This window comes from Thermobia domestica, chromosome 8, assembly GCF_964235325.1.
Source record: "Thermobia domestica chromosome 8, izTheDome1.hap1.1, whole genome shotgun sequence".
NCBI lineage: Eukaryota > Metazoa > Arthropoda > Insecta > Zygentoma > Lepismatidae > Thermobia > Thermobia domestica.
The window spans coordinates 47411817-47439370 of record NC_137461.1 but is presented as its reverse complement, the minus strand read 5'-3'; the positions used below and the strand labels follow the sequence as shown (position 1 = coordinate 47439370).

Sequence of the window (27554 nt, the reverse complement as noted above, 5' to 3'; positions counted from 1 at the left end):
AATTTGGTCATATATATGCGGAAGAGCCTCTGTATATATATTTTTAGAAAGAAGACATCTGACTCATAATAATTTGATTGCTATTGTGCTATTAGCAGTATGACTTTTCTTTCCAAAAAACTCTGTACAGGTGAGAGTCCCCATCTTTGCTTGATCGGGTATTGAAAGATTATATTTTTTTAAGTGCATATATATATGTGTGTGTGGGGAGTTATTGTTATTATTATTATTGACCTGTTTTAAGTGGCCAGCGCTTTGGAGATTGCTGGATGGATGTTCTCGATGCACCACATTTTCCCGCGTTGTTAGTCCGAGGTCGGCCAGGCATTTTTATTTCCAGTGCAGGACATGCTGCTCTAAAGTCTGATAACCAAACTTGAATAGTTTTTCTATCCAGAACAGAATCATGTCGGCCAAGTCCGAACCGAATGCGAAATGCCTGCTGAGTAGTAATCACAAAATCACCATTACGAATATACTTCTCCACAATAAGCACGATGCTCACCGCTCCACGCCATTGCGACTACTGAAAATGTCACGTGTACCGATATCGATCGATACCCCTCCACTGTCGTATCCCCACCACAACTCACACAGTGCCCTCTCCAAATACGGGAGGTCTTTCTGCCGGACCCTGTACTAGATAGTAAGACTTTTCAGGAGGTTGTCTCGTAATATGGGGAAATAGTCTTGACCTACATACATCAGAACTAAGTTAAGTGCTGCTGCTGCTTATTCTAGCTTTGGAACTACGCGTAACTGAAATAAAAATAAAATCAGACAAACGCAGGCACTTACTGTTGCTAATCTGGATTATAGTTTCGGCAATATATCATTGTCTTCTTCAGACACATTATCTTAGATCAGATATTGTGTGATGAAGGCAATGATATATTGTCAAGGATTCTTAATATTTTAATCTCATTATTGGAAATATTGTGCATGTTAATTCTCAGTCTTGGAAGATTATCAAAGTTTGTTTTGGTTTTAGTGTTTCAGTTTCATAAAGAGCAGTCTGTGAATGTTGTAAGTTTTCTGAAAGGTTTTCTGTTAACATGAGCATTTTGTAATTGTATCTTCTGTTATTAAGAAAAACACATTGCATCGGACAGCGTGATTAAGTTATGTAAAATTCACAGTGTTGACAGGATGCTCAATCTTTAAGAAGTATTGGTTAATTAAGATTTCTTCAGAGTAATCTCATACGCACGTGTAATGATTTTGAATTGAATTTTGGGAGCCACGAGCTGCAGTGTAAGCACCTTTTGTTGTATAAATGCTTCAGTTTATTTTGTCGTAGTCACTCAGAATTGGAGTCACTGGAGTAGTAGTTGAAGGACCATTGTGCTAACATCTCATAGTTAAAATCTTCAAGTTGAGAATTAAGTATTCAACAACAACGTTATTTTGATAGACTGAATTGAGTACAACAAAGGCCGCTGCACTCAAGTAGTGGACTTCCTGACTTTTGGTCAACATCATCATTTACGTCAAGTATGAACCAGTTAACAGAAAATTGTCAAACATTTTAGAGTTACATAACAGACATTCGCTACAGGAACACACAAACTTAGACACAGCAAGAATGAGACAAAATACATGTTACCTAGGTAAATAATACTTTGAATTGTGTGTCTCATTTACACACATGGTTCTGGTTTTCTGTCTCAAAATAGTGGTGGAGATCTCCAAAATACCTCTAGTCTTGGGGTCAAACCATGTCTGTTGGAAAAGTTGCGTATACGGCATTTCTCTTTTGGAATAGTTTGTATGGTAGTAGTGGACTATTTATGGGTTGGTCACGTGATCGGGATAGTGCGCAATTTCTCCCAATATGGCCGACCAGCCAAAGTGCAACGTTTGTGAAAAGAGCACATATCTCCTAAACTAATAATCCAATCTGCATGATTTAAAAACTAAATGACGCAGAAGGTAACAGACTATAATAAATTATCTAAAGTGTTTGACTAATCATAGAAATAAATACCTATAAAAATAATTCTATATTAAAATTTGCATTTTTTATGATGGGTATAACTCATATTTTTAAACATAACAAGTAAGCAACTAGAATGATCGAAAAACACATTTTTTAACTTAAAAGGGTATTAAAATATCTTTCATTTGGCACATAAATCATTAAGATCGGTTAAGAAACAAAGAAGATACAACGAATTAGTTGGGAGCATACATAGGATCTGTTGGAGAAAGTTGCGTATACGGCATTTTTCTTTTCGGATAATTTATGTGGTGTTGATGGACTAATTATGGGTTGATCACATGGTCGGGATAGTGCACGTTTGTATTAAAGAATAAATAGGCTCCTTAGGTTTTTGCGCCCACAGAGGAGGGGTTGATGACGTCATTACGTATATTGGAATACACACTTACAGAGCACCATTCTCGTTACTGCTGCATGGGATTATTTCCAGTTTGATCAAAAGATTTGATATGAACAGATTTTTCCAAGATGTTGCTAAATATTTAAAACTAAAAGTTACAATCTTAGGAGTTAGAAGAATTTCATAAGTTCAATCTTTTAATAAGTTTTCTTTGATAAGTTCAAGCTTTTAATGACAGTCTTTCCTCTCAATACTTATATTTTTTAATTAAGTATGTAGTAACAATTGTTATAGTCTCAGAAATAATACGTAGTGTACATAGTACAAATGATGATATCATAGTAACATAGTCAACAAAAACCACAAAAAATAAACATCATTTTGGATGTTACAAAAGAATGGCACAATACAATGTTATTATATGAACTTTGTTATTTGGTACTACAGCTTGCATGCTAGTTGTATGGATTATTACAACCATTTAGATCGCATTCACAGAATTTCGAGCACGAAATCACTGCTAAACGACACTTGCAGACAGTGCTTTTGGCACATTTCTTGCATGTGCACGGTACAGGTAAATCCGGTGGAAGTCTTTCTTCTACTACAGATGGTAATCAAACACCGTCTTCTACGAAACCATAGTCCGCTGGATTAAGTGGTGTGTAATTCTGAAGTATATTGTACCAACGATGACTTTGAAGATACGCTCTTTTTATGTGTAAGTGTGTTGATGATGATGTTGGTGGGAACTTTGTGAAATCAATACATTTCATTCTGTGATATTCAGTAACTCTGAGTTCATCGAATGTTGTATAGTTTGCTTTTATGGTACTTGCAAGATATGACTCAGCTTGTTGAACCATTACATTGTTTAACTCATTCTTCCAAAAATGTTCCAAAAGTTGGGGTGGCTTTTTCGCACGTTTAACAGCAACGTGTTTTGTCGAAAATTTGCTTGTGGTATTGCATCCGGACAACGCATGGACAGCTGGCAAAATGTTGATAAAAGGTTCTGGAATGTAGTCAATAAGTGTGTGAGCTGGTAAATATCTGGTTGTTGACCCTGCGCCACACAGAACCCACATTTCAAGAAGTCCTCTCTTCTTAAATTCCAAGGCAAAAAAGTACGTTGCACATACAAATGAATCAGCATCGGATGAAGCAAGTACAATGCGTGTCATTTCTGATGTCCTGATGGCGTGATTCACATGTAAAACAAGTCTTTCATCTGCTTCTTCAAGATGTGATGTTAAATCCTCTATTTCAGTAGACTCGCCATTCAAAATACGTACATTCTTTTCCTCGTTGATTCCAAGATCGCCTATGTAGATGGAAATATTGTGACGGGAACCATGTTCCATAATGTAATAATTCATGTCCTTTGGTAGAGGTGTTTCCATGTTAGATATAGTAATTTCAATAGGATCAAAAGCCATTCTTCTTTTCTCTGACGACTTAATGCTTCCTTCCAAGTAAACACCCATAACAATATCTACCCTCACAGATCCTTTTGATAAATGAAGTATTCTTTGAAACACGCTCTTTACTAGATCTCCAAAGGTCTACAACGACTTTCCACCGGCGGCTGCTACATAAAGCATGAAGTCAATCATGGTGGCGGTTGGAAGAGTGGACTCGGGAAGTTGCTTCAGTACCGTTCCATCAGGTAAATCTTTCTCAAGCTCACAAACCATTTCTGACTTTTGAGATTTAGGGAGGAATCAATTTCTCATCAAGTAAAAAGATCTAGATGTGAGTTCCCAACATAGCAGACGATCGATTGAATAGCCTTTTTCACGTGCTATATCTACAAGTTCCAAGGCGTCAGTGGTTTCCTTCTGAACATCAACAGATTTCTTTGGATCTGAATTGAACACATTGTTCTTCATCCAGTGTAAGGGTGAAAGCAGTATCTTTGTTTTCTCAACAAAAACATATTTCCTAAATTCCTGGTATTGCTTCTCTCCTATATCAACACATTCTAGCTTAAATTTCTTTTCTTCTTCAGTGAAACGACGTCCTGTGATGATGTTCTGAATTCCATCATCGGATAAGTCAAATGGGTTGCCCCTTTCAGCGATGAAATTCACAGGTCTTGTCACTAGTTATTCATCATGAGCTGTTTGTGTTTTTGAAAACTCATGGTGCGTCACGCATTCATCATAGAATTGCATCCGACATAAAGTATGAAAAAGATGTTTCATTGCAGTCTTTTCATGTTGAACGAGATTTCTTAGTGCTACAAATTCTTTTCCCGGGTTATTGCAATGATTCCACTGGGGCCTTTTGCATGCTTGTTTACACCTGCTCTAATGCCTGATCCATAGCGACACTACTGAAATGTCTTAGTTTTCTGCACAACGAAATGTCCTCCTAAAAAGTCTTCATACAAATTTGGATGCTCTTTAGCTAGTTTAAGACAGTCTTCAAAGTGAGTACTTCCCCACCTAATGTAATTTATCTTTCCAAAGCAAAAAAATAATGGCAGCGCTCTGCGGAAAGCGGACACATGCAGTTCCCAATTACCTTCCCTGTCGCTAGTCGGAATTTTCAAGTTGAAAATCATAATCTTTGAACACTCTTTTCAACTTTCATACTGTAAAACTATGTAAAGAAGTTTCTACATTCCTCACTTTATCAACAACATCTGGAATACGTACTTGTGATGAGTAAACTAACTGCGATTTGTTTTTTGTTTTTTTTTCTTTAGGATAGATAAACATTATTTCTTCACCAAAATGATTTATCAATAGCTTTTTAAGCATCTTGTTTGTCACATATTCGGTAGATTTGCATTCTTCCTTCATGAAGGAGCACAGCTGAGAAAGTTCATATCCTTTGGCGGGAAACGAAATCGTCTCAAGAAGTTTCTTAAACTCTCAACAGGACTCACATCTTTTTTCCTGGTTGTTGGTATCCCTAGTGTATTTTAACAAATACGTGCTCATGCATTGGCGATGGTACACGATATCACTGGCAAAGACACTATCTTCGTCTGTTAAAGTCCTTGTCCTTGAGAACACATCTTCTTGAAAGTATCGAGATGCTGCGAGAAATTGAGCAGCTCTGTCTCTTTCACAAATCCTGTACAATTTTTGTTAGTTTTGTTTGATATACGATCACACACAACGCAACGTTCCCTTATGGAAGTATTCTTCTGATTGCGCAAAACTCGATCTTTATCGTAGTTACCACTGTCACCAACAACACAAACATTTTCCACATATCCTATTCGTTCTTCTATTCGTTCGATTTTAACACGTAGGGTCTATAACAGTCAATGTGATAGTAAATTTCACTGAACTCCACTTTATCTAACAAGCCATCCTGGAGCTTCCGCGAAGAATATGAAATGTTTTCTCTACCACTGTCGGTTCCATAAACTTTTTTCCCTCGAGTCTGGATCTTGCACAAAATACATACTGGATTCGCATTGTTTTCTGTTTTCGATATCTTTTTGATAGGAGATCGCACTACAATTGTTCATTCCATTTCAAATGATGTAGAAAAAATTATCAAAAACGATACAAAACAGAAGAAGGTATTATAAGCAACCAATTCACTGTAATTCAATAATACATATGCAAGCAAGTGACGTAACTCTAAATAAAATCTATATATACTACTGTCCGCAAAGGATTAAAATTTGAAACAAAACTAAAAGAGAACACATATAATCTCGATCACGTGACCAACCCATAATTAGTCCATCAACACCACATAAATTATCCGAAAAGAGAAATGCCGTATACGCAACTGTCTCCAACAGATCCTATGTATGCTCCCAACTAATTCGTTGTATCTTCTTTGTTTCTTAACCGATCTTAATGATTTATGTGTCAAATGAAAGATATTTTAATACCCTTTTAAGTTAAAAAATGTGTTTTTCGATCATTCTAGTTGTTTACTTATCATGTTTAAAAATATGAGTTATACCCATCAAAAAAAGGCAAATTTTAATATACAATTATTTTAATAGGCGTTTATTTCTATGATTAGTCAAACACTTTAGATAATTTATTATAGTCTGTTACCTTCTACGTCATTTAGTTTTTAAATCATGAAGATTGGACTATAAGTTTAGGAGATATGTGTTTTTTCACAAAGATTGCACTTTGGCTGGTCGGCCATATTGGGAGAAATTGCGCACTATCCCGATCACGTGACCAACCCATAAATAGTCCACTACTACCATACAAACTATTCCAAAAGAGAAATGCCGTATACGCAACTTTTCCAACAGGTTCTATGTATGGCCCCAAGACTACTCATAGCACGCTTTAGGTGCGTTCATTCAACATTAGCAATATAGTAGGTAATGTAGAATGTACCTTAAGTTAATATTACCAATCTGGGTCTACTCAAAGTGCTCTATTAATAGAAAATGCTACATTCCAAAGTAAATTCTAAAGGAGTAACAACCTAGGTTGACAATATTCTCGAAGTTGTAACATGGATCTTATTATTTTGATCATGTTTTATTTTCATTTAGGTAGCACTAAATAGATTTGAACCGTACGTTTATGTATAGGAAACTTAAGGCGGTTGTTGATTTTCCATCACTTTATTAACTTTGAGAAAACAGCGTAAACTAGTATGAAGTGTATTAAGCCTTTTCTTTGTCTCTTTATTTTCAGGTGAAGTTGTTGGGTGGGCAGAACAAGAATATAGATACCAATATAATTGATGTTATAAATCGCCATATTGCGAAAATTGACGTGAAAGATATGGAAAATGCTGTGATTATTCGTGAAGTGGTTCCGACAGGAAAGATACCTGAAACAGTGTTATCACAAGGGAAACCAAACGTGGACAAGAGTAGTACAAAATTAAATGGTCCAAACAATAAATTACAGAAGCGTGAGCCTCCCAATAAAATTTCGAGAAGCTCGAATGTAGTGAAAGAAGTACCACAGGCAAGTGGTAAACCGTTAGGAGTAAAGAATGGAAAAGGTGCATTAAAAAATGGCCTTCTATCGACTATACCCGAGGTGGTATATGGAGCTGTTCAAGATGATGATGATGATGATGATGATGATAATTACGATAGTAATTATAATAAGAATGTAGTTGGTGGCAACAGTGGGAAAGAGACTGTCAATGAAACTGTCAAAGATAAACCCACTTCAAAGTCACCAGTTGAATTGAATTCTGGGTCTGAAGATGAAGGCAACGAAACCCTAGAAGACAGGGCTGCTCGAATGGTATTTGATGCCTTTTTTGCTAATAATTACAATGAGGATGATTATGATTCCTCCGACTGGGACAAGACATCGCAATCGGATGTCAGTGAAAATAATGATGATGACGATGGTGTTATAAAATCTGCAGAAAAGAGTGCGTGGTCGTCAGATGCAGCGTCTTCGAAAACAAATGAAGTAAAAGACGTAGCTCATCCTAATGGCTACAGGGAGAGGGTGTTTCCCAGTGGCTGCAGAGAAATTTGGTATCCAAATGGAAATTGTAAAAAAATCTCAGCCGATGCTTCTCATATCAAGATGATTTACTATAACGGGGATGTGAAGGAGACACTTCCGGATGGAATAGTAAAGTATTACTATTCTGAAACTCGGACATGGCACACTACATACCCAGATGGCTTAGAAGTCTTGGAATTTCCGAAGTAAGTTTTGCGCATAATTTTTTTTTTTATATTCTTAGTATTATCTGTAATTATGTTTTAGATGTATGCTTATTATAATAACGTTAAAAAATAATGAAATATTCTAATCTGTAAATAGCTTTGTACTCCACAGTAATTAACAGATTCTTTCACAGGCAAATGGCATTTTCACCTGTGGGACACCTAGTTTCCTTTCTTTTAGCTCATATGATTTTAATTCTGCTTTAAGCTGCTGGTCCGTATCCAGCTCTGATGCAGTTTTGACGTTGAGTTCCAAACAAACAATTTTTTTTATTCATAAAATAGTACACTTTAAATGAAAAAAGCAATCAGAGTGGAACAAAGATACGTATTATCTATTTAACGATTCACTGCGTTTGTTTTTGGAGTCGTTGTTGTGTATTTATATGGTTGAACGAGCTGTTGAAAGGGGAGGTATGAGTACTTTCCTGCTTTACTTTACGGGTGGCTAGAACATACGATCACTAATAAAAGTCAGTATATGGTTTGTTGGGTTACAATATTGTTAATGTTTGTTGTGATTTGAAGGGGAAAATGGAAACGGGGAAGAAGAAAATTATCACACAGAGTTATGAATTTCGATATTTGAAGGAGTACATATAAATGTTAAACTTTAATAATAATAATAATAATAATAATAATAATAATAATAATAATAATAATAATAATAATAATAATAATAATAATAATAAAGTGGACTCATATTGAATTTAATAAAATAACAAAATAGCTGTCTGTGCGGTAGACAGAAATGTGAGAACTGTTATTGAAATTGGTATATTTATTCAACCATACTATTCAAAGTATATGCATAAATCAATACTAGACCAATGGCGTAGGAAAGGAGCCACCTTTTCTTACCTACCTTTTCTTAGCCTACCTTTTCTACCTTTTCTTAGTGTAGTGATATCAAAAATTGATTCTGCTAATGTGCAGTGTATTCCATTTGTAATCTCCGATAATACGACTTTTATAATTTATCAAAAGTATTGTACACAGTATTAAAAACAGAACTAACTTCCGAGAAGCTTACTTTAACTCTAGATAAGACTTCAACAAATTGGTTATGTAATGAATTCTTCTACCTTTGGGAAAAACCGCGGTGGCTCAGTGGTAGAGCGTTCACCTCTGGTGCATGGGGTCATTGGTTCGATCCTAGCTCGCGCCAAGTGAACTTTGTAGTGGACAAACACCGTGTGCGTGGGTTTTTTCGGGGTTCTTCCGTTTCCTTCCACTTGATCAGTTGATTAGTCACTCATTCACTCGGGATTTCTTATATATATATATATATATATATATATATATATATATATATATATATATATATATATATATATATGCTTGTTTGCACTTCTTCGACAGTTTATTAGCCTTATGATGTGTCTCTGGGTCTGCCACTACTGTAGATTTATTATATTAAGTTTTTTTAAAATAGTATTTAACATTCTGTGAGTTAGATTTTCATATAGGAATATTAAGTTCATAGCCATCTACATGCCTTAGCGTTTAATTTCATGGTAAATAGTTTTACGTATTCAGCACACATCGACTTAAAAGTATGTACACGACTGCTTCCATTAAATTTGATTCATTTTGGCATATTCTTTTGATTTTCTTGAAAAACTGCATGTGAAAGCAATCTCAAGTAAAACTAATACCTTTGGAAACCTTGTAATGTGACTGACGTCGTTTGTAAATAAGGAAATCAGTTCTCAACTTTGCCGCACGCACAGATAAATCAAACGAATAAAATTTAATATTGTGTTGTTTTTATAAGAAATACTTCAAAAATTGATTCAACGAACTTAAAAAAAGTTCGTTACTGAATTCTTCATATCTCTCTCTCTCTCTCTGTGCGAATTTTTCAATTTTGAACCCTGCATTCCATAGAGCATCAAAAACCATCTGAGAAAGTGATGAATTTTTCGCGTCACTTACCGTTCCCGAGATATTAAAAAAAAATAAATCCAATTTCGGGAGATCTAAGGAGCCAGCTAGGGAGGCATTACATTTTGATTTATCTTCGTACAATTAAGAATTACTGAACCATTTACACAAAATCGCCCCAATTTCGAATCCGTTTTCTGCTCACAAGGGACAAGACTCCGTAATCCATTAAATTCGTAATATTGAATTAACAGACATTTATTTATTAAGTAACTGTAGCTCTGATACATACAACAAGTATACTACATTTAATAGTTGTCTTACTATCCAAAATGCTTAATCTTCTGGCTAAAAGGAAAGCGTAATCAATATTTTACTTTTCCTATAGGTAGGACAAAACGATTTACCTACTCTTGATTTTGAGAAAATGAATAAAATTTGTTTTGTTTCATCGAGCGGTTTAGGTATGTAGATATTTATTTGCTAACGTATCGTTGTAATGAAACAAATATAAAGTACTACCTACGGTGTGACGAAGTTGCTTATTGTTGTAATGGTTATATATGAAACAAAATAGATACTAACTACACTGTGACGAAGTTGCCATATATACGGGATGCCAATGTTAGGGTTAAAAGTAAGGTATGATAATATGACGTATGATGAGAAAAACTGCGTATTTTATGTATGTAGTGTATAGTGCCTTAGATGTATCTTACTCTTTTTTCCCTTTTTGGAGATCCTTGTGAGCAGGACTTGTTGTTTTTCTTTACATTCAGACCTGAAAATGGAAAATATCCTTCTGACCTTCAAAATATATCCCTTGTGCTTCCTCGTAGAGGCTCGGAGGAATGAGTGAAATTAGAGAAGAGTCGAATGTATCTTTGGTCTAAACAGCTACTTTCCTTGAGAATATTATGGACAAAATTTTCCTATCAGAATTGGTTGTGTTCAAGGTGAGAACTTCATATATCTCCTTTACAAAATCAGAACTGTCTACAATCTTATATATATTATGGTTTGATCTGTTATAGTGGACAGGTAGAAAGACGTCAGAAGGACGGAACAATCGAAGTAAATTTCCCAAATGGCTCTGCAAGTTTCCACCATGTAGATGGAAGTGAAGAGTTTATATTTCCCGATGGAACGGTTATGAAGAATCAAAACAATGGAGAAACTGTTCTAGAGTTGCCTAACGGACAGAAAGAGTATCACACCAAGGATCACAAGGTATGCATGTTCTATTGTTGATATTTTAGTGCGATTTTATCCTTTATTATTATCGTTTTTCAGATACCTTAGAAAGTAGATACTGAATATATTAACTTAAGATCGAGTTCTGCTCGTGTAAAGAATTGCCAAGATTTAGACATACAGTACGAACAAGATCATACACTTCGAGTTTGAAATAAGGTAAAGGATTTGGTTAAGCGGTATTCTATTAGATTGTTTTTACTTTACAGACGTAATTTTAGTTTGTGGTGCTAAAAGGTTGATCTTTATTCAATTACGAGAAAGATAATAGAAGGAATTAAAATTACCTTTAATCTTATTTGTGATTGATAAAGCTATGTTAATGGTCGGCAAGTGGCGCCACCCTGCGCTGATTTATCTATGCATCTGGTGAGAAAAAATAAAATTATTCAAAACAGTAATTTGATATGACATATGTCTAGATTTTGATTGGTTGACGTAGATCTAGTTGTAGCTAAACAAGCTTCCCCACCATGCAGAAATCCCCTCTCTGGTTCTGGAGCTTCCAATGGTTTTTCATCTTAAAATTCTCATGTGAAGCGCAAATATTAAATACAATATGTTTCGTTTTCAAGAATCAAAGTATTTTTTTTTTCATTTTTTTTTTATCGTATAATACAGCACTTGTAAAATATTTTAGCAAAATAGGTTTGCAAGTTATGATTTAGACATTAAATTCATAAACAATAACTTGAGTTCAGTCCTTGTTACTATGAGTAATGTGTAAATGTTCCTGCTCAGAAATTAAGGGATCGTTTATATATAGTTTTTTTTATGTAAATGTTTTTTGTTTTAGTTATTATTTATTGGTTATTGGTCTAATTATAAACTCATGAATATGAAACTTAAATATTCTTCATTTTCTTAATATTTTTGGGTGACTGACGGTTAAGCAGAAAATATTATAATCTTACAAAATACGTTCATAAAAAAGTATTCGTTCAAAAGTGGTTATGAAATTTAAGACAATTTGAAGCGTTCCGGGTAGTAAGGGCGTATTCAACTAAAGCTGCGTGCAATCTGACCACTCCTCGGAAGTTACATTCGAGGTATTCGAATAGTAATAATAAACTGTTTTGTGGCAGTTAGTTCTCATGCTTATATGCATTATAGTTAATGGAAATCGTTCCTGTTTCCCTTAGAAAATACAGTTTGGAAATAAATGGTCTATTATTTTGACAATTCATAGTGCATTTTCACGAAACAAGCCTTGGTTTAGTTTGCCTTTACTCCTCGGAGTGTCTCATGTGAATTCATCTCTGTTATTCTCTATAAATGCAGGGTGTTTACCATCCGGAAGTCTCAAAAATCTCCCCAAAAGACTCGAAATTAAGATTCTGGTCACAGAAAAATACTACCGAATAGTGCATTTTTCTAGTTTCTGTTCAGCAATTTTTGCTGTTTCTCACAGTGATCTAAATGTAATGGAAATTCATAGCAAAGGCAAGAGCTATGTTGAATTGTCAGCAGCATTTTACTGTAGAAAAGTGAGCGTTTTTCCTTTCAAAAAAGATGATATGCCAGCATCACAAACTAAGTGTTCTCTGGCAGAAAAGTCGCAGGGTAATATTTGAAAACCAGGATCATCGAAAGTTGAAAACAGTGTGATTCAAAGTTTTGTGATTTAAGTTATTTTGTCATTTCAAAAGTTGTGTTGAATGTAGAAATATTGTGGGGAGTAAATAAGATTATGTCACATGCTACAGCACGAAGTTGTGCCAGATATCCTGACATTGTAATAGCACAGAAATTTAACATGTTAAAAGATCAACTTTCGTACACATAACTTACGGACTTAGTCTTTTTCCCCCCTAAGTTTCTCTATTTAAGGAACTACGTGCATCTGATTACTTTTATTTATCTGTTAATGAAAATTTGTATAAAATGAATCAAATGGAAGAAATGGATATTGTTCGGTACTGCAATATTTCGGTTCAGGCAATATTGTTTCTTAACATCAGTACTTTTGGACCGTTGATAATGAAGAAGGCAAAAATTTAGAAAGTGGATCATATAATATCTGCAAAATGCTTTTACATGAACGAATAATCGTTTGCAAGAACTTTCGTAAATGTATAAGTTTGAGTGCCGAACAGTTATGACGTTAGAAACTGCGCACCCAAATTTCCGGTTTATAAGGAAATATTTGCAAACAGTTATTAATTTATTTGAAAGGTATTATCTAATTACTTTTTAATTTTCTTTTTATGTTCCTCATTACCTTTAAGTTGTTCACTAAAATTGACAAAAGTAGGGATGAGCTGAACGTAGAGCAGTGATCGCCAAACCGTCGATCGCGAGCTACTAGTAGCTCACGAGGATATTTTCAGTAGATCGTGGTAACGCTCCGGTTGGCTAACCTTGATCACTCCACTGAGCTGACGCTAACGACAGGGGGCACTAACAACAATAACTGCTTGTTTCTCCCGCATAACTGTCATTATCAGCCTCATTGCACAGTTGATTATATACGCGTGGGGTTGTGCACGTTAAGTTTTTCGTGTGTATATTAGACATTTGCTAACATGGATAGTTTGATTTCATAATACCAAAAATATAAGTTTATAGACAATAAGCAAATGTAAGATGTTTTTTAAATAAAAGAAAGTTGGTAGTTCTTTCGGTTGGTAGCTGACAGTAAGATTTAAAAACAGTACTGTAGTTCAGAAACTTCATAAGTTTCGCAACCACCGGCGTAGGGCGTTAAGCTCAGAAACATATTAAAAGCATGTTTCAACAATGTATTCACATGTTTACTTTTTCGGTAGAATAAAAATGTTTTCAACCAATCTAAAGCATATAAAACAGAAAAGTATTCAAGAGTGACTACCCCACTCAAAATATTTAAGAATAAGATAAAAATGTAAATCTTTTCTTGCATATAACTTTTTTTTTTTAATTCATTGGAAGTGCCCGATGTAAATAAGCTTTTCTTTGTTTTTATTTCCAGCGAAGAGAGTATCCGGATGGAACTGTGAAAATATTATATCCGAACGGTCTTCAGGAAACAAGATATGCCAATGGTCGTGTACGATTGAAAGATAAGGATGGAAATTTAGTCATGGATTCTGGTGGTTGAGATTTCCATCACCAGATGGAGAGAGGTAAGTAAAAAGCTTCTGTCATTGGCCATTTGTTTATCACTATTTTACATCAAATTGAAAAACATTTTCATAATAGTCAATATCTACAAAATTCCCAATTTTGCATAATCTATCTTTCAAATATTTTATCATGTCAGTAATTCGCCAGTAAGAATATATCTGAAATAAATAAGTACATGTGCAAATTACCAAAATATGACAAATCTTGAGCAAGGTTTAAGAAGAAGTGAATGTGGCTTGGGTCTAAAAGGGCCAATGTTACTTTTTGGCAAAAATGAGATGTTCGTCAAATTTTAACGCCTATAAATGGATATTTTCTTGTGCAAGAAAAGCAAATGGTTATATGAATGGTATACATTCCAAACTATTTCATGTTGGCATTTGCTCCTCTTGCACAAGAAAACATCCATTTATAGGCGTTAAAATTGAAGAGTATCTCATTTTTGCAAGTAGTGACATTGGCCCTTTTAGCCCAAGCCACAGATGTATATATATATGTATGATATTAGGTACTGAGCTTCATGAAATATAATACTGATACTCGGTATTTATTAAAATATTAAAAATCAACCCTACCTATTAATATATCTTTTCGTCACAAAAATTACTTCTTCAGCATTTCAGTTAAATTCAATAACTTAAAATTCTGGTGAGCTGTTTAAATTACCGTGAAAACCAACTCTGACAACTCTTGTGCCAAGCTTGTTAGTACAAGTTAGGTTTTCGCAAGCTTACCTGTGAAAATCATTTACTCTTGATAGGGTAGGGATTTGGCTCAAGCTTGCCTTGGCAAGAAAAATAAAAGTCAAGCAGTTTTACGGAAGGTAAGCCAAGTTAAGGGTTTAATGCATTACAAACTTACTTTCTATTTAAAAGCTACGCCTTAAATTGAAACTTTATATTTTAACTGTATGAATTCATATTTCTATAACAAAAATTGAAGAAAGCACTGCAGATGAATAAATATAAATAGTATTTTGTTCAGTGTGTCTGATATAACCTGATTTGTTTCCTTCAAATTTTGATGTTACGAAAGTTTATCCGTCTTTGGTCTCAGTTGTGTTTAGTTAATGCAGTTTCACATTGAAGTAATGTGAAAATTGTAGCGTTAATATTCAAATTTCAGTTTGTAGCGTTCGATATGAAAATAAATTATAAACAGTAATACACAGTATGGCAATGAGGAAACGAGACTGGGTCTGTAAAAAATTACTGAAAAACAAACCAACTTACTACACTTCATTTAAAGTAGGAATCTCCTTTGTTCACACATCTATACACAATCCAGTAAGTCAGCGAATAATTTCTGGAAGACTTAACGAGTTAGACTGTAAGAGTGTTCCAGCTTTTGATGGTGATGTTTTTTTTTTTTTTTTCTTCTTTCTTTAAGCGATCCTTCATCGGTGCTTTTAATTTGATAAGGAGAGAGTAATCACAGAGAGTCAGGTCTCACGAGTATACGAGTGTACGAAGTGTGGTAACACTTTGTGGGGTCAAATATTCACGAACAATCACTTCAGTTTCTATTTCACGGATGGGACACAAAACATACATATAGCTTCAGTTTCTGTGAATCTTCCGTCATCATTTGATAAATAGTTTCCTTATTCATCCCCACGAAGTCTGATATTACCCTGATACTTGCATTTCGGTCATATAGAATGATATCCCGAAATTCATCAGTCATTTCAACTCGTTTGACAGACTACTTGGATCTAGGTCTCGCACAGTGCTTCCACAGACTCTCTGCCAGTACTGAACCTCTTACACAAATAAAAAAGTATGGGAACGAGAAAGGATTGTCCTCATTAACCTTTTTCAACACGTCATAAATTTCCATTCGATTCAATAGCTCAGGTATTTCTGTGCAGTTTTTCCTAGGCGCGCACAGATCACTCTTTGTTCCATTGTTGCATCGTTGGCGAGATACTACAACACCAGTCTATACTTAACCAGGAAGGGTAGGATTAGGATAATGAGATGCAATGGTTTGGGTGTCGATACAGCTCTTTATAGCCAACTCAGAACTGTTTTCAATATCACCGTGGTCAATTACATCCGAATTTTCTGATTATCTTTATTTTCCATATTCTAAACTAAGGCTTTGTGTTTTTTTTTTTCCCTACCCGCTCATCTGGTGGCTAGCGCGTGTGTTTTTGATGCACGTGGTCCCAGGTTCAGTTCCCAATGGGAGGACGTAAAAAAAAGAAAATAATAAATAATTTCACTCATCCACTTTCATTAATCATCCATCTCTTTTAGTCTAAAAGCAATAAGCATGGGACACTGAAGTAAAATTTCATTTTATTTGATTAACTAAAGAATTGTTAGCAACGCCAACTACGGGACAAGATGTCGCAACGAGTATGCTACTGTGGTGTACAAAGCAACCAACAATACTTCGAAATAAATTGATACTAGGACAGATCAAGAAGCACCCATATATATATATATATATATGTAGAGGAAAGTGTAGTATATAACAACAAAATTGTATACAAAATAGACTAATAATTAAAGCCACTTTTCAGCATAGCCGCCAAATCTCAGCACATTTCTCCCATCGTTGCACAAGTTTCAAAGTACCCTCCACAAGTTTTTTTTTTTTAAGTACAGATACCTGTGCACTACCGATTTTACTTCATAATCGAAATTGAAACATTGGTCAACCAACAATTTCTTTATTGGAGCAATACGATGATTCCCTGAAAGCTTTTAACCAGAACTGTACTGCATGTGCTCAAGCACCTCCCATTAAAACACAGCGAATTTCTTACGAACAGAAACAGCAACATGGAACGTGCAGTGTCATTAAAGCTTTCCAGTACTAATGTTTGAGCGTGTGTCTTGAAGCCCACAACGAAACGTTGCCAATGCTGTTTCATATGATTCGGTATTCACAGTTGGAAAATCCGCCTGTGGAACCCCTTGCATGTTACATAATACAATCATTAGCATTTTATTCGCAAATTGAGCGATTCTGAATTTCTTCTTTCGTGGGGAATCGGTATGTATCCATTCCATGGATACCACCTTTGTTTCAGGCGTGTTCTAGTACGCCCACGACTCATCTGTAACGTTCCAGAAAAGCACATCTTTGGTTAGTGTACAGTGACAGGTGGTGCAGGTATGTCATAATTCGCTGCCTCTTGTTCTTTGTCTGTCTTTCTGTGTCTGTAAGATTCTTTGGCTCTCACTGGGTACTGACTTTCCAAAATTTCCCTTTGTCATATACCACATTATACACTATACTGTACTAAATGTTGAATATGCTCGACAACGTTCGAACATGGATTTTCCGGTCATTACGAATCAGGGGCGGTTCCAGGACCGACTTCTGCTTTGGGGGGGGAGGGGCGGTGAGTTGTCATACTGCTACTTTTAAGGGCTCCAAACTTTGGGACGGGTTTTATTTATATATATAAAATAAGAAAGTTTCCTCTTCGGGGGAAGGGGGGGCGATCGGGGGATCCGCCCCTGTTACGAATTGCCTCTTCAAAGACCATAACATTCTGTTCACTTGATGCTGTTAGTGAACTTGCAAATCCACAGTGTTCAAAGATTTTGAACCACCTTGAGATGTGGGAATGCGGCGTAGGATCGACACTGCGTACGATCGAAAAATTCAGCTCAAAACCTGTTTCGATCCTACGCAGTTTCGATCCTACGCAGTTGCCCATGCGCTCAAAAAATATATATTTTTTCTCTCTCTTTAATTTGTTTAACCTGTGCAGCTATAAATTAGGATTATATTCATGGACTCCACACGACCTAAACTGCGTAGGATTGAAACTGCGTACGGTCGAATCTGCGTAGCGTCGAAACTGCGTAGGATCGAAACTGCGTACGGTCGAAACTGCGTAGCGTCGAAACTGCGTACGATCGAAACTGCGTAGGATCCACACTGCAGGTAGGATGGACAAGTTACAGGCGTATGGATTGAGAATCAATTATGATTTGTAATGATAACTATGTCAGAAGTGTAATACTAACTTTGAAACAGCTTCGACGGAATATAATGTAAAATAGTTATGTAATATGAAGAATTTAAAGTAATGAAGAATATGATGTATGATGAATATTGAAGGATAAGAATAATAATAATGTTTAACGAATATTTCGATTGTAAAGATATTATTTCGTAGAGATGCAAAAAAGCCGGCTTTTTTGAATCGATGTTTTTTTTCACATAAAAAGCCGGCTTTTTTGAAAAAAAAAAAAAACGAGAATTTTAGAAATTTTGGCTTTTTTCATTTTCATGATTTTTCTATCTAAATAGCTTTCTTATAGTATATTCTATACTTAGATAAGAATTCCATGACCTAAATGCCATATTTCGCTCTAAAATTCACCATCAAGATGGATGGAGCACATTTTTTACGAATTAAAGCTAACATGAAGAATGTAGTATTTGAGGGCAATTTTAGAGGCTATTTAACTTTATTTTAACTTTTGAGTTATCGATATTTTTTCTTCTCGATATCATTTCAGTTTGTCGTCTGTTTCATTTCTAAGAGCTTAGTACTCTAGCTTCTAACGCAGAAGTTAAACTTACGTTTTTCTATATATCCGTCAAAGCGTACGTTTTTCAATATATCCGTCTAACCGTACTTCCACATTTCTGTTATACTGTAGCTGTGCAACGATTTAGCAATAATTTTCCGGATACAACCTTGAATACTAATTTATACAACTAATCAGTAGCGGATTTAGAAACGTACTTTGGGACGGGTTTCTCTGATTGTTTCATTTTCTAAAATCTCCTAATTTTATTTGGGAGGAGCTTGAAGTTTATGAGTACAGGCATAACTAATACTGTATTTCGTTTCGTTTATATATTTAGCGATAATCTTCCGGATACAACCTTGAAGATCATTTTATACTGAGAATCAGTGGCGGATTTAGAAAAGTATTTTTTTTTCTTACTAATGTTTAGTTTTTCTAGACATTCGTAATTTTTATTTGACGGCAGCTTAAAGTTTATGAGTAAAGGCATAACTAATAGATATTTCGTTTCTTTTAGACATTCCGTAATTTTGGGGAACAGGCTTCAGTCCGAAAGACCGCCCCCCCTAACCCTCGCAAAACCGTCACTGCTGGTAATTAGTAATAATAACGATTTAAAAACAATAAGAAATGAAGTCAGCCAACTCACAGTACGCGCACTATTTCTACTTCATAGATGGAATGAAGAAAAGTTTTGTCGGAATGGTCGAATGCTGAGTTGAATTCCGGACTTCTCGATAGAAGCGCAAAAGCTCCAGTCAATCATGTTTGTTGTGCAGTTGTATTTATCTTAACTTAAATATATTCCGTAGTCCTTTTTTTTTTGTGTGTGTTGGTGGGGTGGGGAGAGTTCCATAATGATATGAAGGGTGTGAGCCAAGAACATGGTAACTAACAAATTTTCAATTGCTGAGTTACGCAGCATCAGATAGGCAGCAACGCATACCGCTTCGTTTAATCCCTCATGTATAGACTTATGTGAAAAATCAGCTTTCCGACTTTCAAAATGGATTGTGCAGCAGAAAATTTCTAATTTCTTAAAATAGTAAAATTATGGGTTACCATGTTCTTATCTCACACCCTTCATGTTCAATCCCTCTTGTTAAAAATACAGAAAACTTGAGGACTGAATAAACCGTGATGGTGCTTATACAAAACTGTAGAATTTCAAGAATATACAAAACCAAAAGCTCTAGATGTGCAGCCTTTAAGTGTATCATATAAATCTAAGTATTTTTCTTATGTTTTATTTTAATTTTATTTTGTTCGAAAAAGAGGGTATGGAATATTTTGAAGTAAAAATACTACATAGAATTTTGCTACTTATTTGAGTATTTTAATAAAAGAAGTATTTACTTTTAGGGTTGGCTGGTTTACACCAGCTGTTTTTCTTCTTTTTTTTTTAAATAAACAACTGGTTTAAACCGAAAAAAAATAAAAGGTACGAAAAATGCGAATCGTGTGAACTTCATTGTGACGTTTCCGTACATCAAACCATCTGCATTAGTTTTATTTCCTTTTCACCTTTTAATCAAGGTGTCCCATGTTCAATTCTCGGTCGAACCACAACCCTTCTTTCATGCGTAAACAAAGTAGCGGTTCGGATGTCATTTTAAGCGAAAGTCTTCTCCTTGATAACCTCGGTATTACGTAAGGATGTTAAGCCTGAACATACGAAACGAAACTAAATTGTATATTTCCGCATGCCTGAATGCCTGTTGTTTTATAAAGAAGCCAAGGTTGCTTAAATATACTGATATAAATTGACAAAATTTATCGATTGCCTACGTAGCTTCCAACATTAGCTTGGATTGTACTTTCAATGATATGTACGCACTAAATTTGTAATTTAATACCTCAGTTTTAGCGTACTGATTATGATACGTTGCCCTTTAAATTTTACATGCAAAGCAATAACAGGATTTTTTTTCGTTATTGTTTTACATTTAGAGTAATGACGGGATTTTCGAGATGGCTAGGGCGGGAGTTTCTCAATTTAAGAAATTTACTGACCGCACTTCTTTAAGCTTATGTGACCTCTTCCAGCATAACCCCGTTGTTGCATAATAACACCAAGGCGAAACAAACTTATTTCTGTCAATATGTAATATAAATACATAAAGCAAAATATCTAAACCCCAAAAAACCTGGTTTAAACCAAAAAAACCTAGTTTAAACTCCCCCCAAAAAACGGGTTTTTGGCATTTTCAAAAACAACCATGGCTCTTGCCAACCCTACTTACTTTTGTATGTAGGAGGTTAAAAAAAATATCTTATTATATACATTGGTTAATCCTTTGGAATTCATAATGTAAATATGTTGAGAAGTAAAACTGTTTGAAATATCTTTTCGAAACTCATGATTTATTTTCGAGGTTTTATATTATTATCGGCATCAACCACTAATTAAATGACTTTTTGTGTTGTAGAGAAGCGAAACAAAATCTGGTTTATCAATTTAAAGCAGAATTTTCAAAAAAGCCCAAAATTTCCCAAACAAAAAAGCGAAGCAGAAAAAAACGAGTTTTTTTTTTAAAAAGCCGGTTTTTTTCCGAGCCCTTGCATCTCTATTATTTTGTAAAGGCTGTCAGAAAGTTAGAGAAACAAAAGTCAGATAAAGATTCATATGCTGTTCTGTGTGTACTTGTCTGCGTAATATGAATGAAAATTTATATGATTTTATGTACAGCTTAACGACCTAATCACCAGTTATTCATATGTATGTCACCAACGTTACAATATTGTACTTCGCTTTGGGAGTTTCTCATTTGTACACTGAACCTCAAATCGATTTATAATTGGAACACGTATCCGTGGGGGTAGGAGCATTTCAATGTATTCCGTTACATTTCACAAAAATATTTTTAACCGTAATAGATTCGAAATTAAACTACTATTCAAATAGAGAATAAAATTACGAAAGTTTACAATTATTACTGGAAATCAATGCTGTCATCCATTTTGAACATTTTAAAAGAACATAGTTTTTAATGTATTGAAATTTCATTTCTTATGAATAGTTTGAAACGTTTTAAATAGTTGTAAAGAACCTGGAGAAAATTCATAAAAATTCTCCTACAATGGAGAAGCCGTGTTAGACATGGAGTTAGTGGATGCAGATGGTGGCATTGGAAAAGTCCGGGTCTCCCGAGCACAGTGGTGATATCAGAAACCGGGCCCCAGCCATGAGGCTCCAGAAAAATGGGGTCCCGAAGTTTTGGGCGCTGGTTCTTTCTATACGCCTATTAAACATAGAATTGTATGTGGGTGGTGAAGTTGGAAATGTTCGGGTCGTCTGAGCACAGTGTTAACGTCAGAAATTGGGCCCTTGTCTCAATGGTCCAAAAATGGTGTCCGGAAATTTTGAGCTTGGCTTCATTATATTTTTCTTTTAAGCATGGAGTTATTGGATACATATTGTGGTGTTGGAAAGCTCCGGGACCTGAGACTCCAGAAATGAGATCCCAAAAGTTTGGGTTCAGGTCTCTTTTATTTGCCTATTTAACATGGTGTTGTACTATAGTGTTAGCGTTTGAAAGGTCGGGGTCGATTAACGAAAGCGGTAATGTCAGAAATTGGGCCCTGGCCTCGAAGCTCCAGAAAATGTGGTTCCGAAATGTTGGGCTCGAGTCCACTCTATTTCTCGTTTAAGCATGGAGTTGTTGCATACAGATGGTGACGTTGGAAAGATCCGATTCCCCTCAGCACAGTGGTGGTCAGGAACCGGGTCCCAGAAATGGAGTCCCAATGTTTTGGGCATGAGCCCCTTCTATACGCCTATTAAACATGAATTGTTGTACGAAGGTGAAAAACTTGTATCTTCCTTTAAAAAAAAAAAAAAAGTATTTTTCTTATAATTATTAGATAATAATCTCAGCTCCTAAACACGTATAAAAGATACCGAAGTTATATTTCAGCAAAAAACAATTACCATAAAACATCTATTTGCATGTGTAATGACTGATATGTATTATACTTTGCTTCCCTCCCAAATAAATTCATTTCACCATTCCATTTATTCTCATCATCTGCGCCTCCTTTAGTATACCCAGGATGACAGTCGGACATAAAACTTAAAGATTGCATTTTCATTTTCACATTTGGAGACCCTGTATCTGTGTTCGTTGAGTGCCCCAAATGCTAAATAATAATGGGTTGGAAGGCCCATGAAGTTTAGTACCTGGTACACCCATTATCTCAACTTGCCGAAAAAGTTAAGGGCTCACGTTAAGTTAACGCCCCAAAACTTTGGTTTTCACACCTTATTAACTATATTGGCCCAAAAGATGAAATTTGTTAGCCCGTCGATCTTTATCTCGACTAGCCCAGAAAGTTGGGAGGCTCTGGTGAAGTTAGCCTCCAAATTTTCGGCGCCTATATCACATTAACTATGGAGAACGAAAGCTGAAATTTGGTAGCCCATCCAGCCCGTAGACAGTACTATGTAGGCCATTCATTCTATGGACCAGCCCAGAAACTTGAAGGGGGGATCACGTTAAATTAGAGCCCGAAATCTTTGGCGCGCATATCTCATTAACCCTTTCGGGACAAAATCGATTTTGGGGTTTTCGTAGACTTTCAGTTAATGATTTATTGCCCAAACACTGTTAGCCCGATTGATATCGTTTACGTCTTGTATTTTAGAAGAGGGACATGGCTATTTTTTGGTGTAAGTTAGATTGCAGTGTTGCTAACGGGAGGGATTATTGAAAAAATGTAGGAGTGAATTTTTTTTTTTAAATCCCTAGCCGAATTTCATGATTTTTTCTAGCTGGCAACACCGAAGCCACATGGGTTCAAGTCACCTAAAAAGAATTTTCTGGTATGTTGACAAGGTACAGTAAAAACCTGAAGTCGCTGGCTGCCATACAAAGAGAGAAAGAAAAAAACTCTCTCATAATACACATGACATTTTGGTACTTCTTACGCGTCAGAAGCAAAAATCAGCATACATGGTGGTTCACCGGCTTCCCTAATTATCCAATCGTGCTCCTCTATGGTGCGTTTTGTAGGCCAAGAATGATTCCAGACAGTTGTACGTTGGTTTGAATATAGCCAAGGACACTGAAATAATAGGGGGAAAGGATAAATTTCCCAAATTTTTCACAAACAATTACAATTAACATTAAATTACAATTAAAAAAAGTTTTAATCATTTGTTTTAAATATTTTGTTTTAAACAAAACAACCCTGGAAGTTAGTAAATTTGGGACGAAGCCCAAACTAGCAAAAACTTGAACTAATTACATGAACCTTCGATTGTGCCACCTGCAAAGCCCATAAAAGAAGTGACAATTCACAGCAACTAGGTAACTAAGAAAATGTTAAGCTAAGTTAATTGAACTTAACGGCAATCTTCTGAACAAGGAATTTGCCAACTTGATCAGAAGTAGTGGCTTTTGGGGGGAGGCTTCTCCTTTCTCCCTGCTGAGACAATACTTAGCTTTTTTGGTACTCCTGAATAAGTCATAGTCCCCCAAGAAAAACTTCCTGGGTACACCCCTGTATGATTATTTAATTATATTTGTCACTATTTTATTTGTCAGTTTCGTTTCTATGCAGTTTCGATCGTACGCAGTTTCGACCGTACGCAGTTTCGATCGCACGTAGTTTCGATCCTACGCAGTTTCGACCGTACGCAGTTTCGACGCTACGCAGTTTCGACCGTACGCAGTTTCGACGCTACGCAGTTTCGGTCGTATACAGTTTTGATCCTACTCCGGTTTTTCCCTATATAACTCCAAAAAAATACTATTACTTAATATTCTGTGATTATAAAATAATTGGTTTTTTTATTGTTCGATCATATGACCTTATCTGTTTTCGATCCTACGCCGGTTTTAGTTTCGATCGTACGCAGTTTCGACGCTACGCAGTTTCGATCGTACGCAGTGTCGATGCTACGCAGTGTCGATCCTACGCATGTAACCCTGAGATGTTAGTACGCTCAGTAGAGTCTTCCCCATACATGCACACATTTTCTCTGCGAATTTCACTCGGGTTTTCTACACCTCTTTGTTAGGGCCACGGTGGCTCAGTGGTAGAATTTTTACCTCTGGTGCATGGGATCCTTGGTTCGATCCCAGCTCGCGCCAAATGAGCCTTGTGGTGGACACACACCGTATGCGTGGCTTTTCTTAAGGTTCTCCCGTTTCCGCCCACTTCCTTCATTCCATTATTTCATTGATTTCTCATCATCACTGTCTCCTTTAACCTAGCCGGCATTGCCGTGGGGCATAAAACTTAGATTTAATTTTCATTTTACACATCTCTGCTCTTTACTAGTAGACTACTGTAATTTCTGCACCGTCTTTGCACAGTAGTTCAAGATTCTGACGGTAGAGGGACACCAAATCGAATTACTACCAAGTACAGTGCGAAGAAATTCTTGGCTGTGACGTTAAAGTTCCAGTAACAAAGCCAAAACGGTTGTGTGCAGATGTCTGTACTTACAAAAGACAGACTTCCATGAACAGAGTACTTTGAAACTTGTGCTACGGTGAGAGAAATGTGTAGAGATAATTTTCGGCAGATATATTGAAAAGTTACTTTACTATAAGCTTTTACGTTTTGTATATTCTTGCTGTCTTATATATTATACTTCTTCTACAGTCGACTTCCGATTTAACGGAGGAGGCTTAACCGGGCTAACGAAAAAAGAAAAGATTTACATCCATCGCAAGAATCATCAGCAGGCACTCTAAAGAGAAAGTGAGAGAGAGAGAACAGACATGGAATTTGACAATAAGATTCAAGTTGAGAATGGCTTTTTAGGTGTTTCCTTCCCATCGTTCTTACCCATTTTTTTTTTTTTTTTTTTTTTTTTTAAGTAACCTGACTGCATCAAGTGACAGTTAGGGGGAATTGAGTGAAGATGTGGAGCAGTCAGCTGAAAACAAGATCTCGCGCAGACCTGCACTTCATCACATCGAGTGCCTTTTGGACTACTTAGAAGGAGAGAAGATAGTCTCTGAATGACAAAATGACGCTACACATGATAAGATAATCGATTTTAAAATAAGAAAACTCAGCAAAGAAACTGAAAGTTCTGATTGACTTTTTTACGTGAATTTGAAGTGTCAGATTGTTTTTTGTTTCTTTTTGCGTATTTCTTTTTTCTTTGTTGATAAAGTTGAGTTGAAACTTTAAAGCGTTCCTGAAAATACAGTACAGGTAAATTTCCATTTTGCATTTTTCTGTTAATTATATAATTTTTATTTATCTTTTTCGTTTTTTCCCTCCCATTGGATTAAGCGTAATTTTAAGTTAACCGTGAATATCTTGCCCACTATTACCCCGATAAAACGAGAGTCAACCGTACATAAATTGTTCATTGCTTCTTGATTAGTCCATGTATGAATTTATTTTTAACTACTTTTGGGTGCTTTGTACACCAAGCAATGGCGCATTTTTCGTGACATATTATCCAGTAGTTGGCGTTTGCTAAATATACCTTAGTTTGGAAGAATATGGGAAATAAAGCAAGTTAGGAAATTCGAATGAAATCGAACAGGATGAAATTGAAAATACTTATGAGTAGGTCACAAGAAGCTCTGTCGAATGACACCTAGAACATTCTAATCAATTATTCTAATTCTCTCTACCTTTCGTGAGGTGCGTCACGCACTATATTGGTGACTGGCCGAGCTCAAAATTTTTGCACTATGAAAAATTTCCTTGTCAAAGTTAACTTGCAGCAAATTCAATCTCGTTTCGTTATTGTCACACCGTGTATAATAAACAGTACTTGCACTTTCTTTTCTAGTTCTGTTTACATATTCAAGAATTAAGTTAATATTTATTTTATTTTAGATTTTCTATGCAGTTGAAGACGCAGTAACGGTTGTAATGGACGTTTTGGTGCCTGAAAAAGAAGTAAGCGAGGATGATAAAGATATAGACATAACGTTTTTTCTTTCTTTTAATTGCTGTCAGTACTGGTATTTCAGTTACTGAAAAACTGATAGATAATATCTTATTGTAGATGCAGCATAAATTGATGCATTTATCTCTGTTTAAGACATTGTATTCAACGAATGTTGTAATTTTTATCCTAGGTTTAAAGGATTTGATTTATTATTGATCGTCTTGCATATGCAAAACTTGCACTTTTTTCGTTTGAAAAAATCTCGAATATCCATAATAATTTATAAAAAATGTATATTTTTGTGGTAACGTGATCTTGCACCATGTTTAAAAAATGAGAACCTTCAATTCCTGTACGGAGAATGTGAAAAGCAGAATTTATATCTAAAATCACGTTGCCTCTTTTACTAATAAAGAACAATTTGTAGATTTTGTGATTATATAAATTGTGTGTCGTTGCACAGAGTACAATCTTCCTCATTGTAGTGAATGCTTGTATATGTAAAATATGTATGTATGTACGCTAGTAGTTATCGAATTTCATTTTGAAAATAATTGATGTAATCAGAAACTGTAATAAAGTATTTTTTTATGATCATTATTGTTCTAGTTCTGTTGTGTTTAAGGGAATATGTCTACCACAGATAATTAATTTCGTAATGTATCTTTAAAATACAACGTGTAGTTCAAAATTCATAGGTCAAACTTTTAATGGGTACACTGAAACAAACGTCTCTTGTAATGTGTGTCCACGGCAGAAACGTTTAAGCATTTACACTAGCATTAATCAAAAAATGGAACATAATTTCCCCTCATCTTCTGAATTTGCAATTTGTACACTTCTGTCCACATAAACCTAGAAACTCGTCCAGTAAGTCCAAAAACGTGAGCCTACAGATCTGTACAGACGGAATTCATTTTCCCTCTGTCCTCTATATAGACACTTGC

At 35.4% G+C, this 27554-nt stretch overlaps 1 protein-coding gene across 6 annotated transcripts in view; it reads left to right on the top strand.

Annotated features, from left to right (window-relative positions):
• The window catches only part of Sas-4 (spindle assembly abnormal 4), a 65647-nt gene extending 38445 nt beyond the window's left edge, over nt 1–27202 (top strand). For 5 of the 6 annotated variants that reach the window (XM_081768425.1, XM_081768428.1, XM_081768427.1 and 2 more), the window contains 4 exons: nt 6983–7968; nt 10911–11106; nt 14081–14234; nt 26553–27202. In XM_081768425.1, the coding sequence (XP_081624551.1) occupies nt 6983–7968; nt 10911–11106; nt 14081–14209 (1311 nt within the window). In that variant the 3' untranslated portion in view covers nt 14210–14234; nt 26553–27202. Of the gene's footprint in view, nt 1–6982; nt 7969–10910; nt 11107–14080; nt 14235–25352; nt 25831–26552 lie in introns of those variants that run through there. The other variant, XM_081768424.1, reaches the window with a different exon arrangement.
• Nucleotides 27203–27554: the final 352 nt, after the last annotated feature.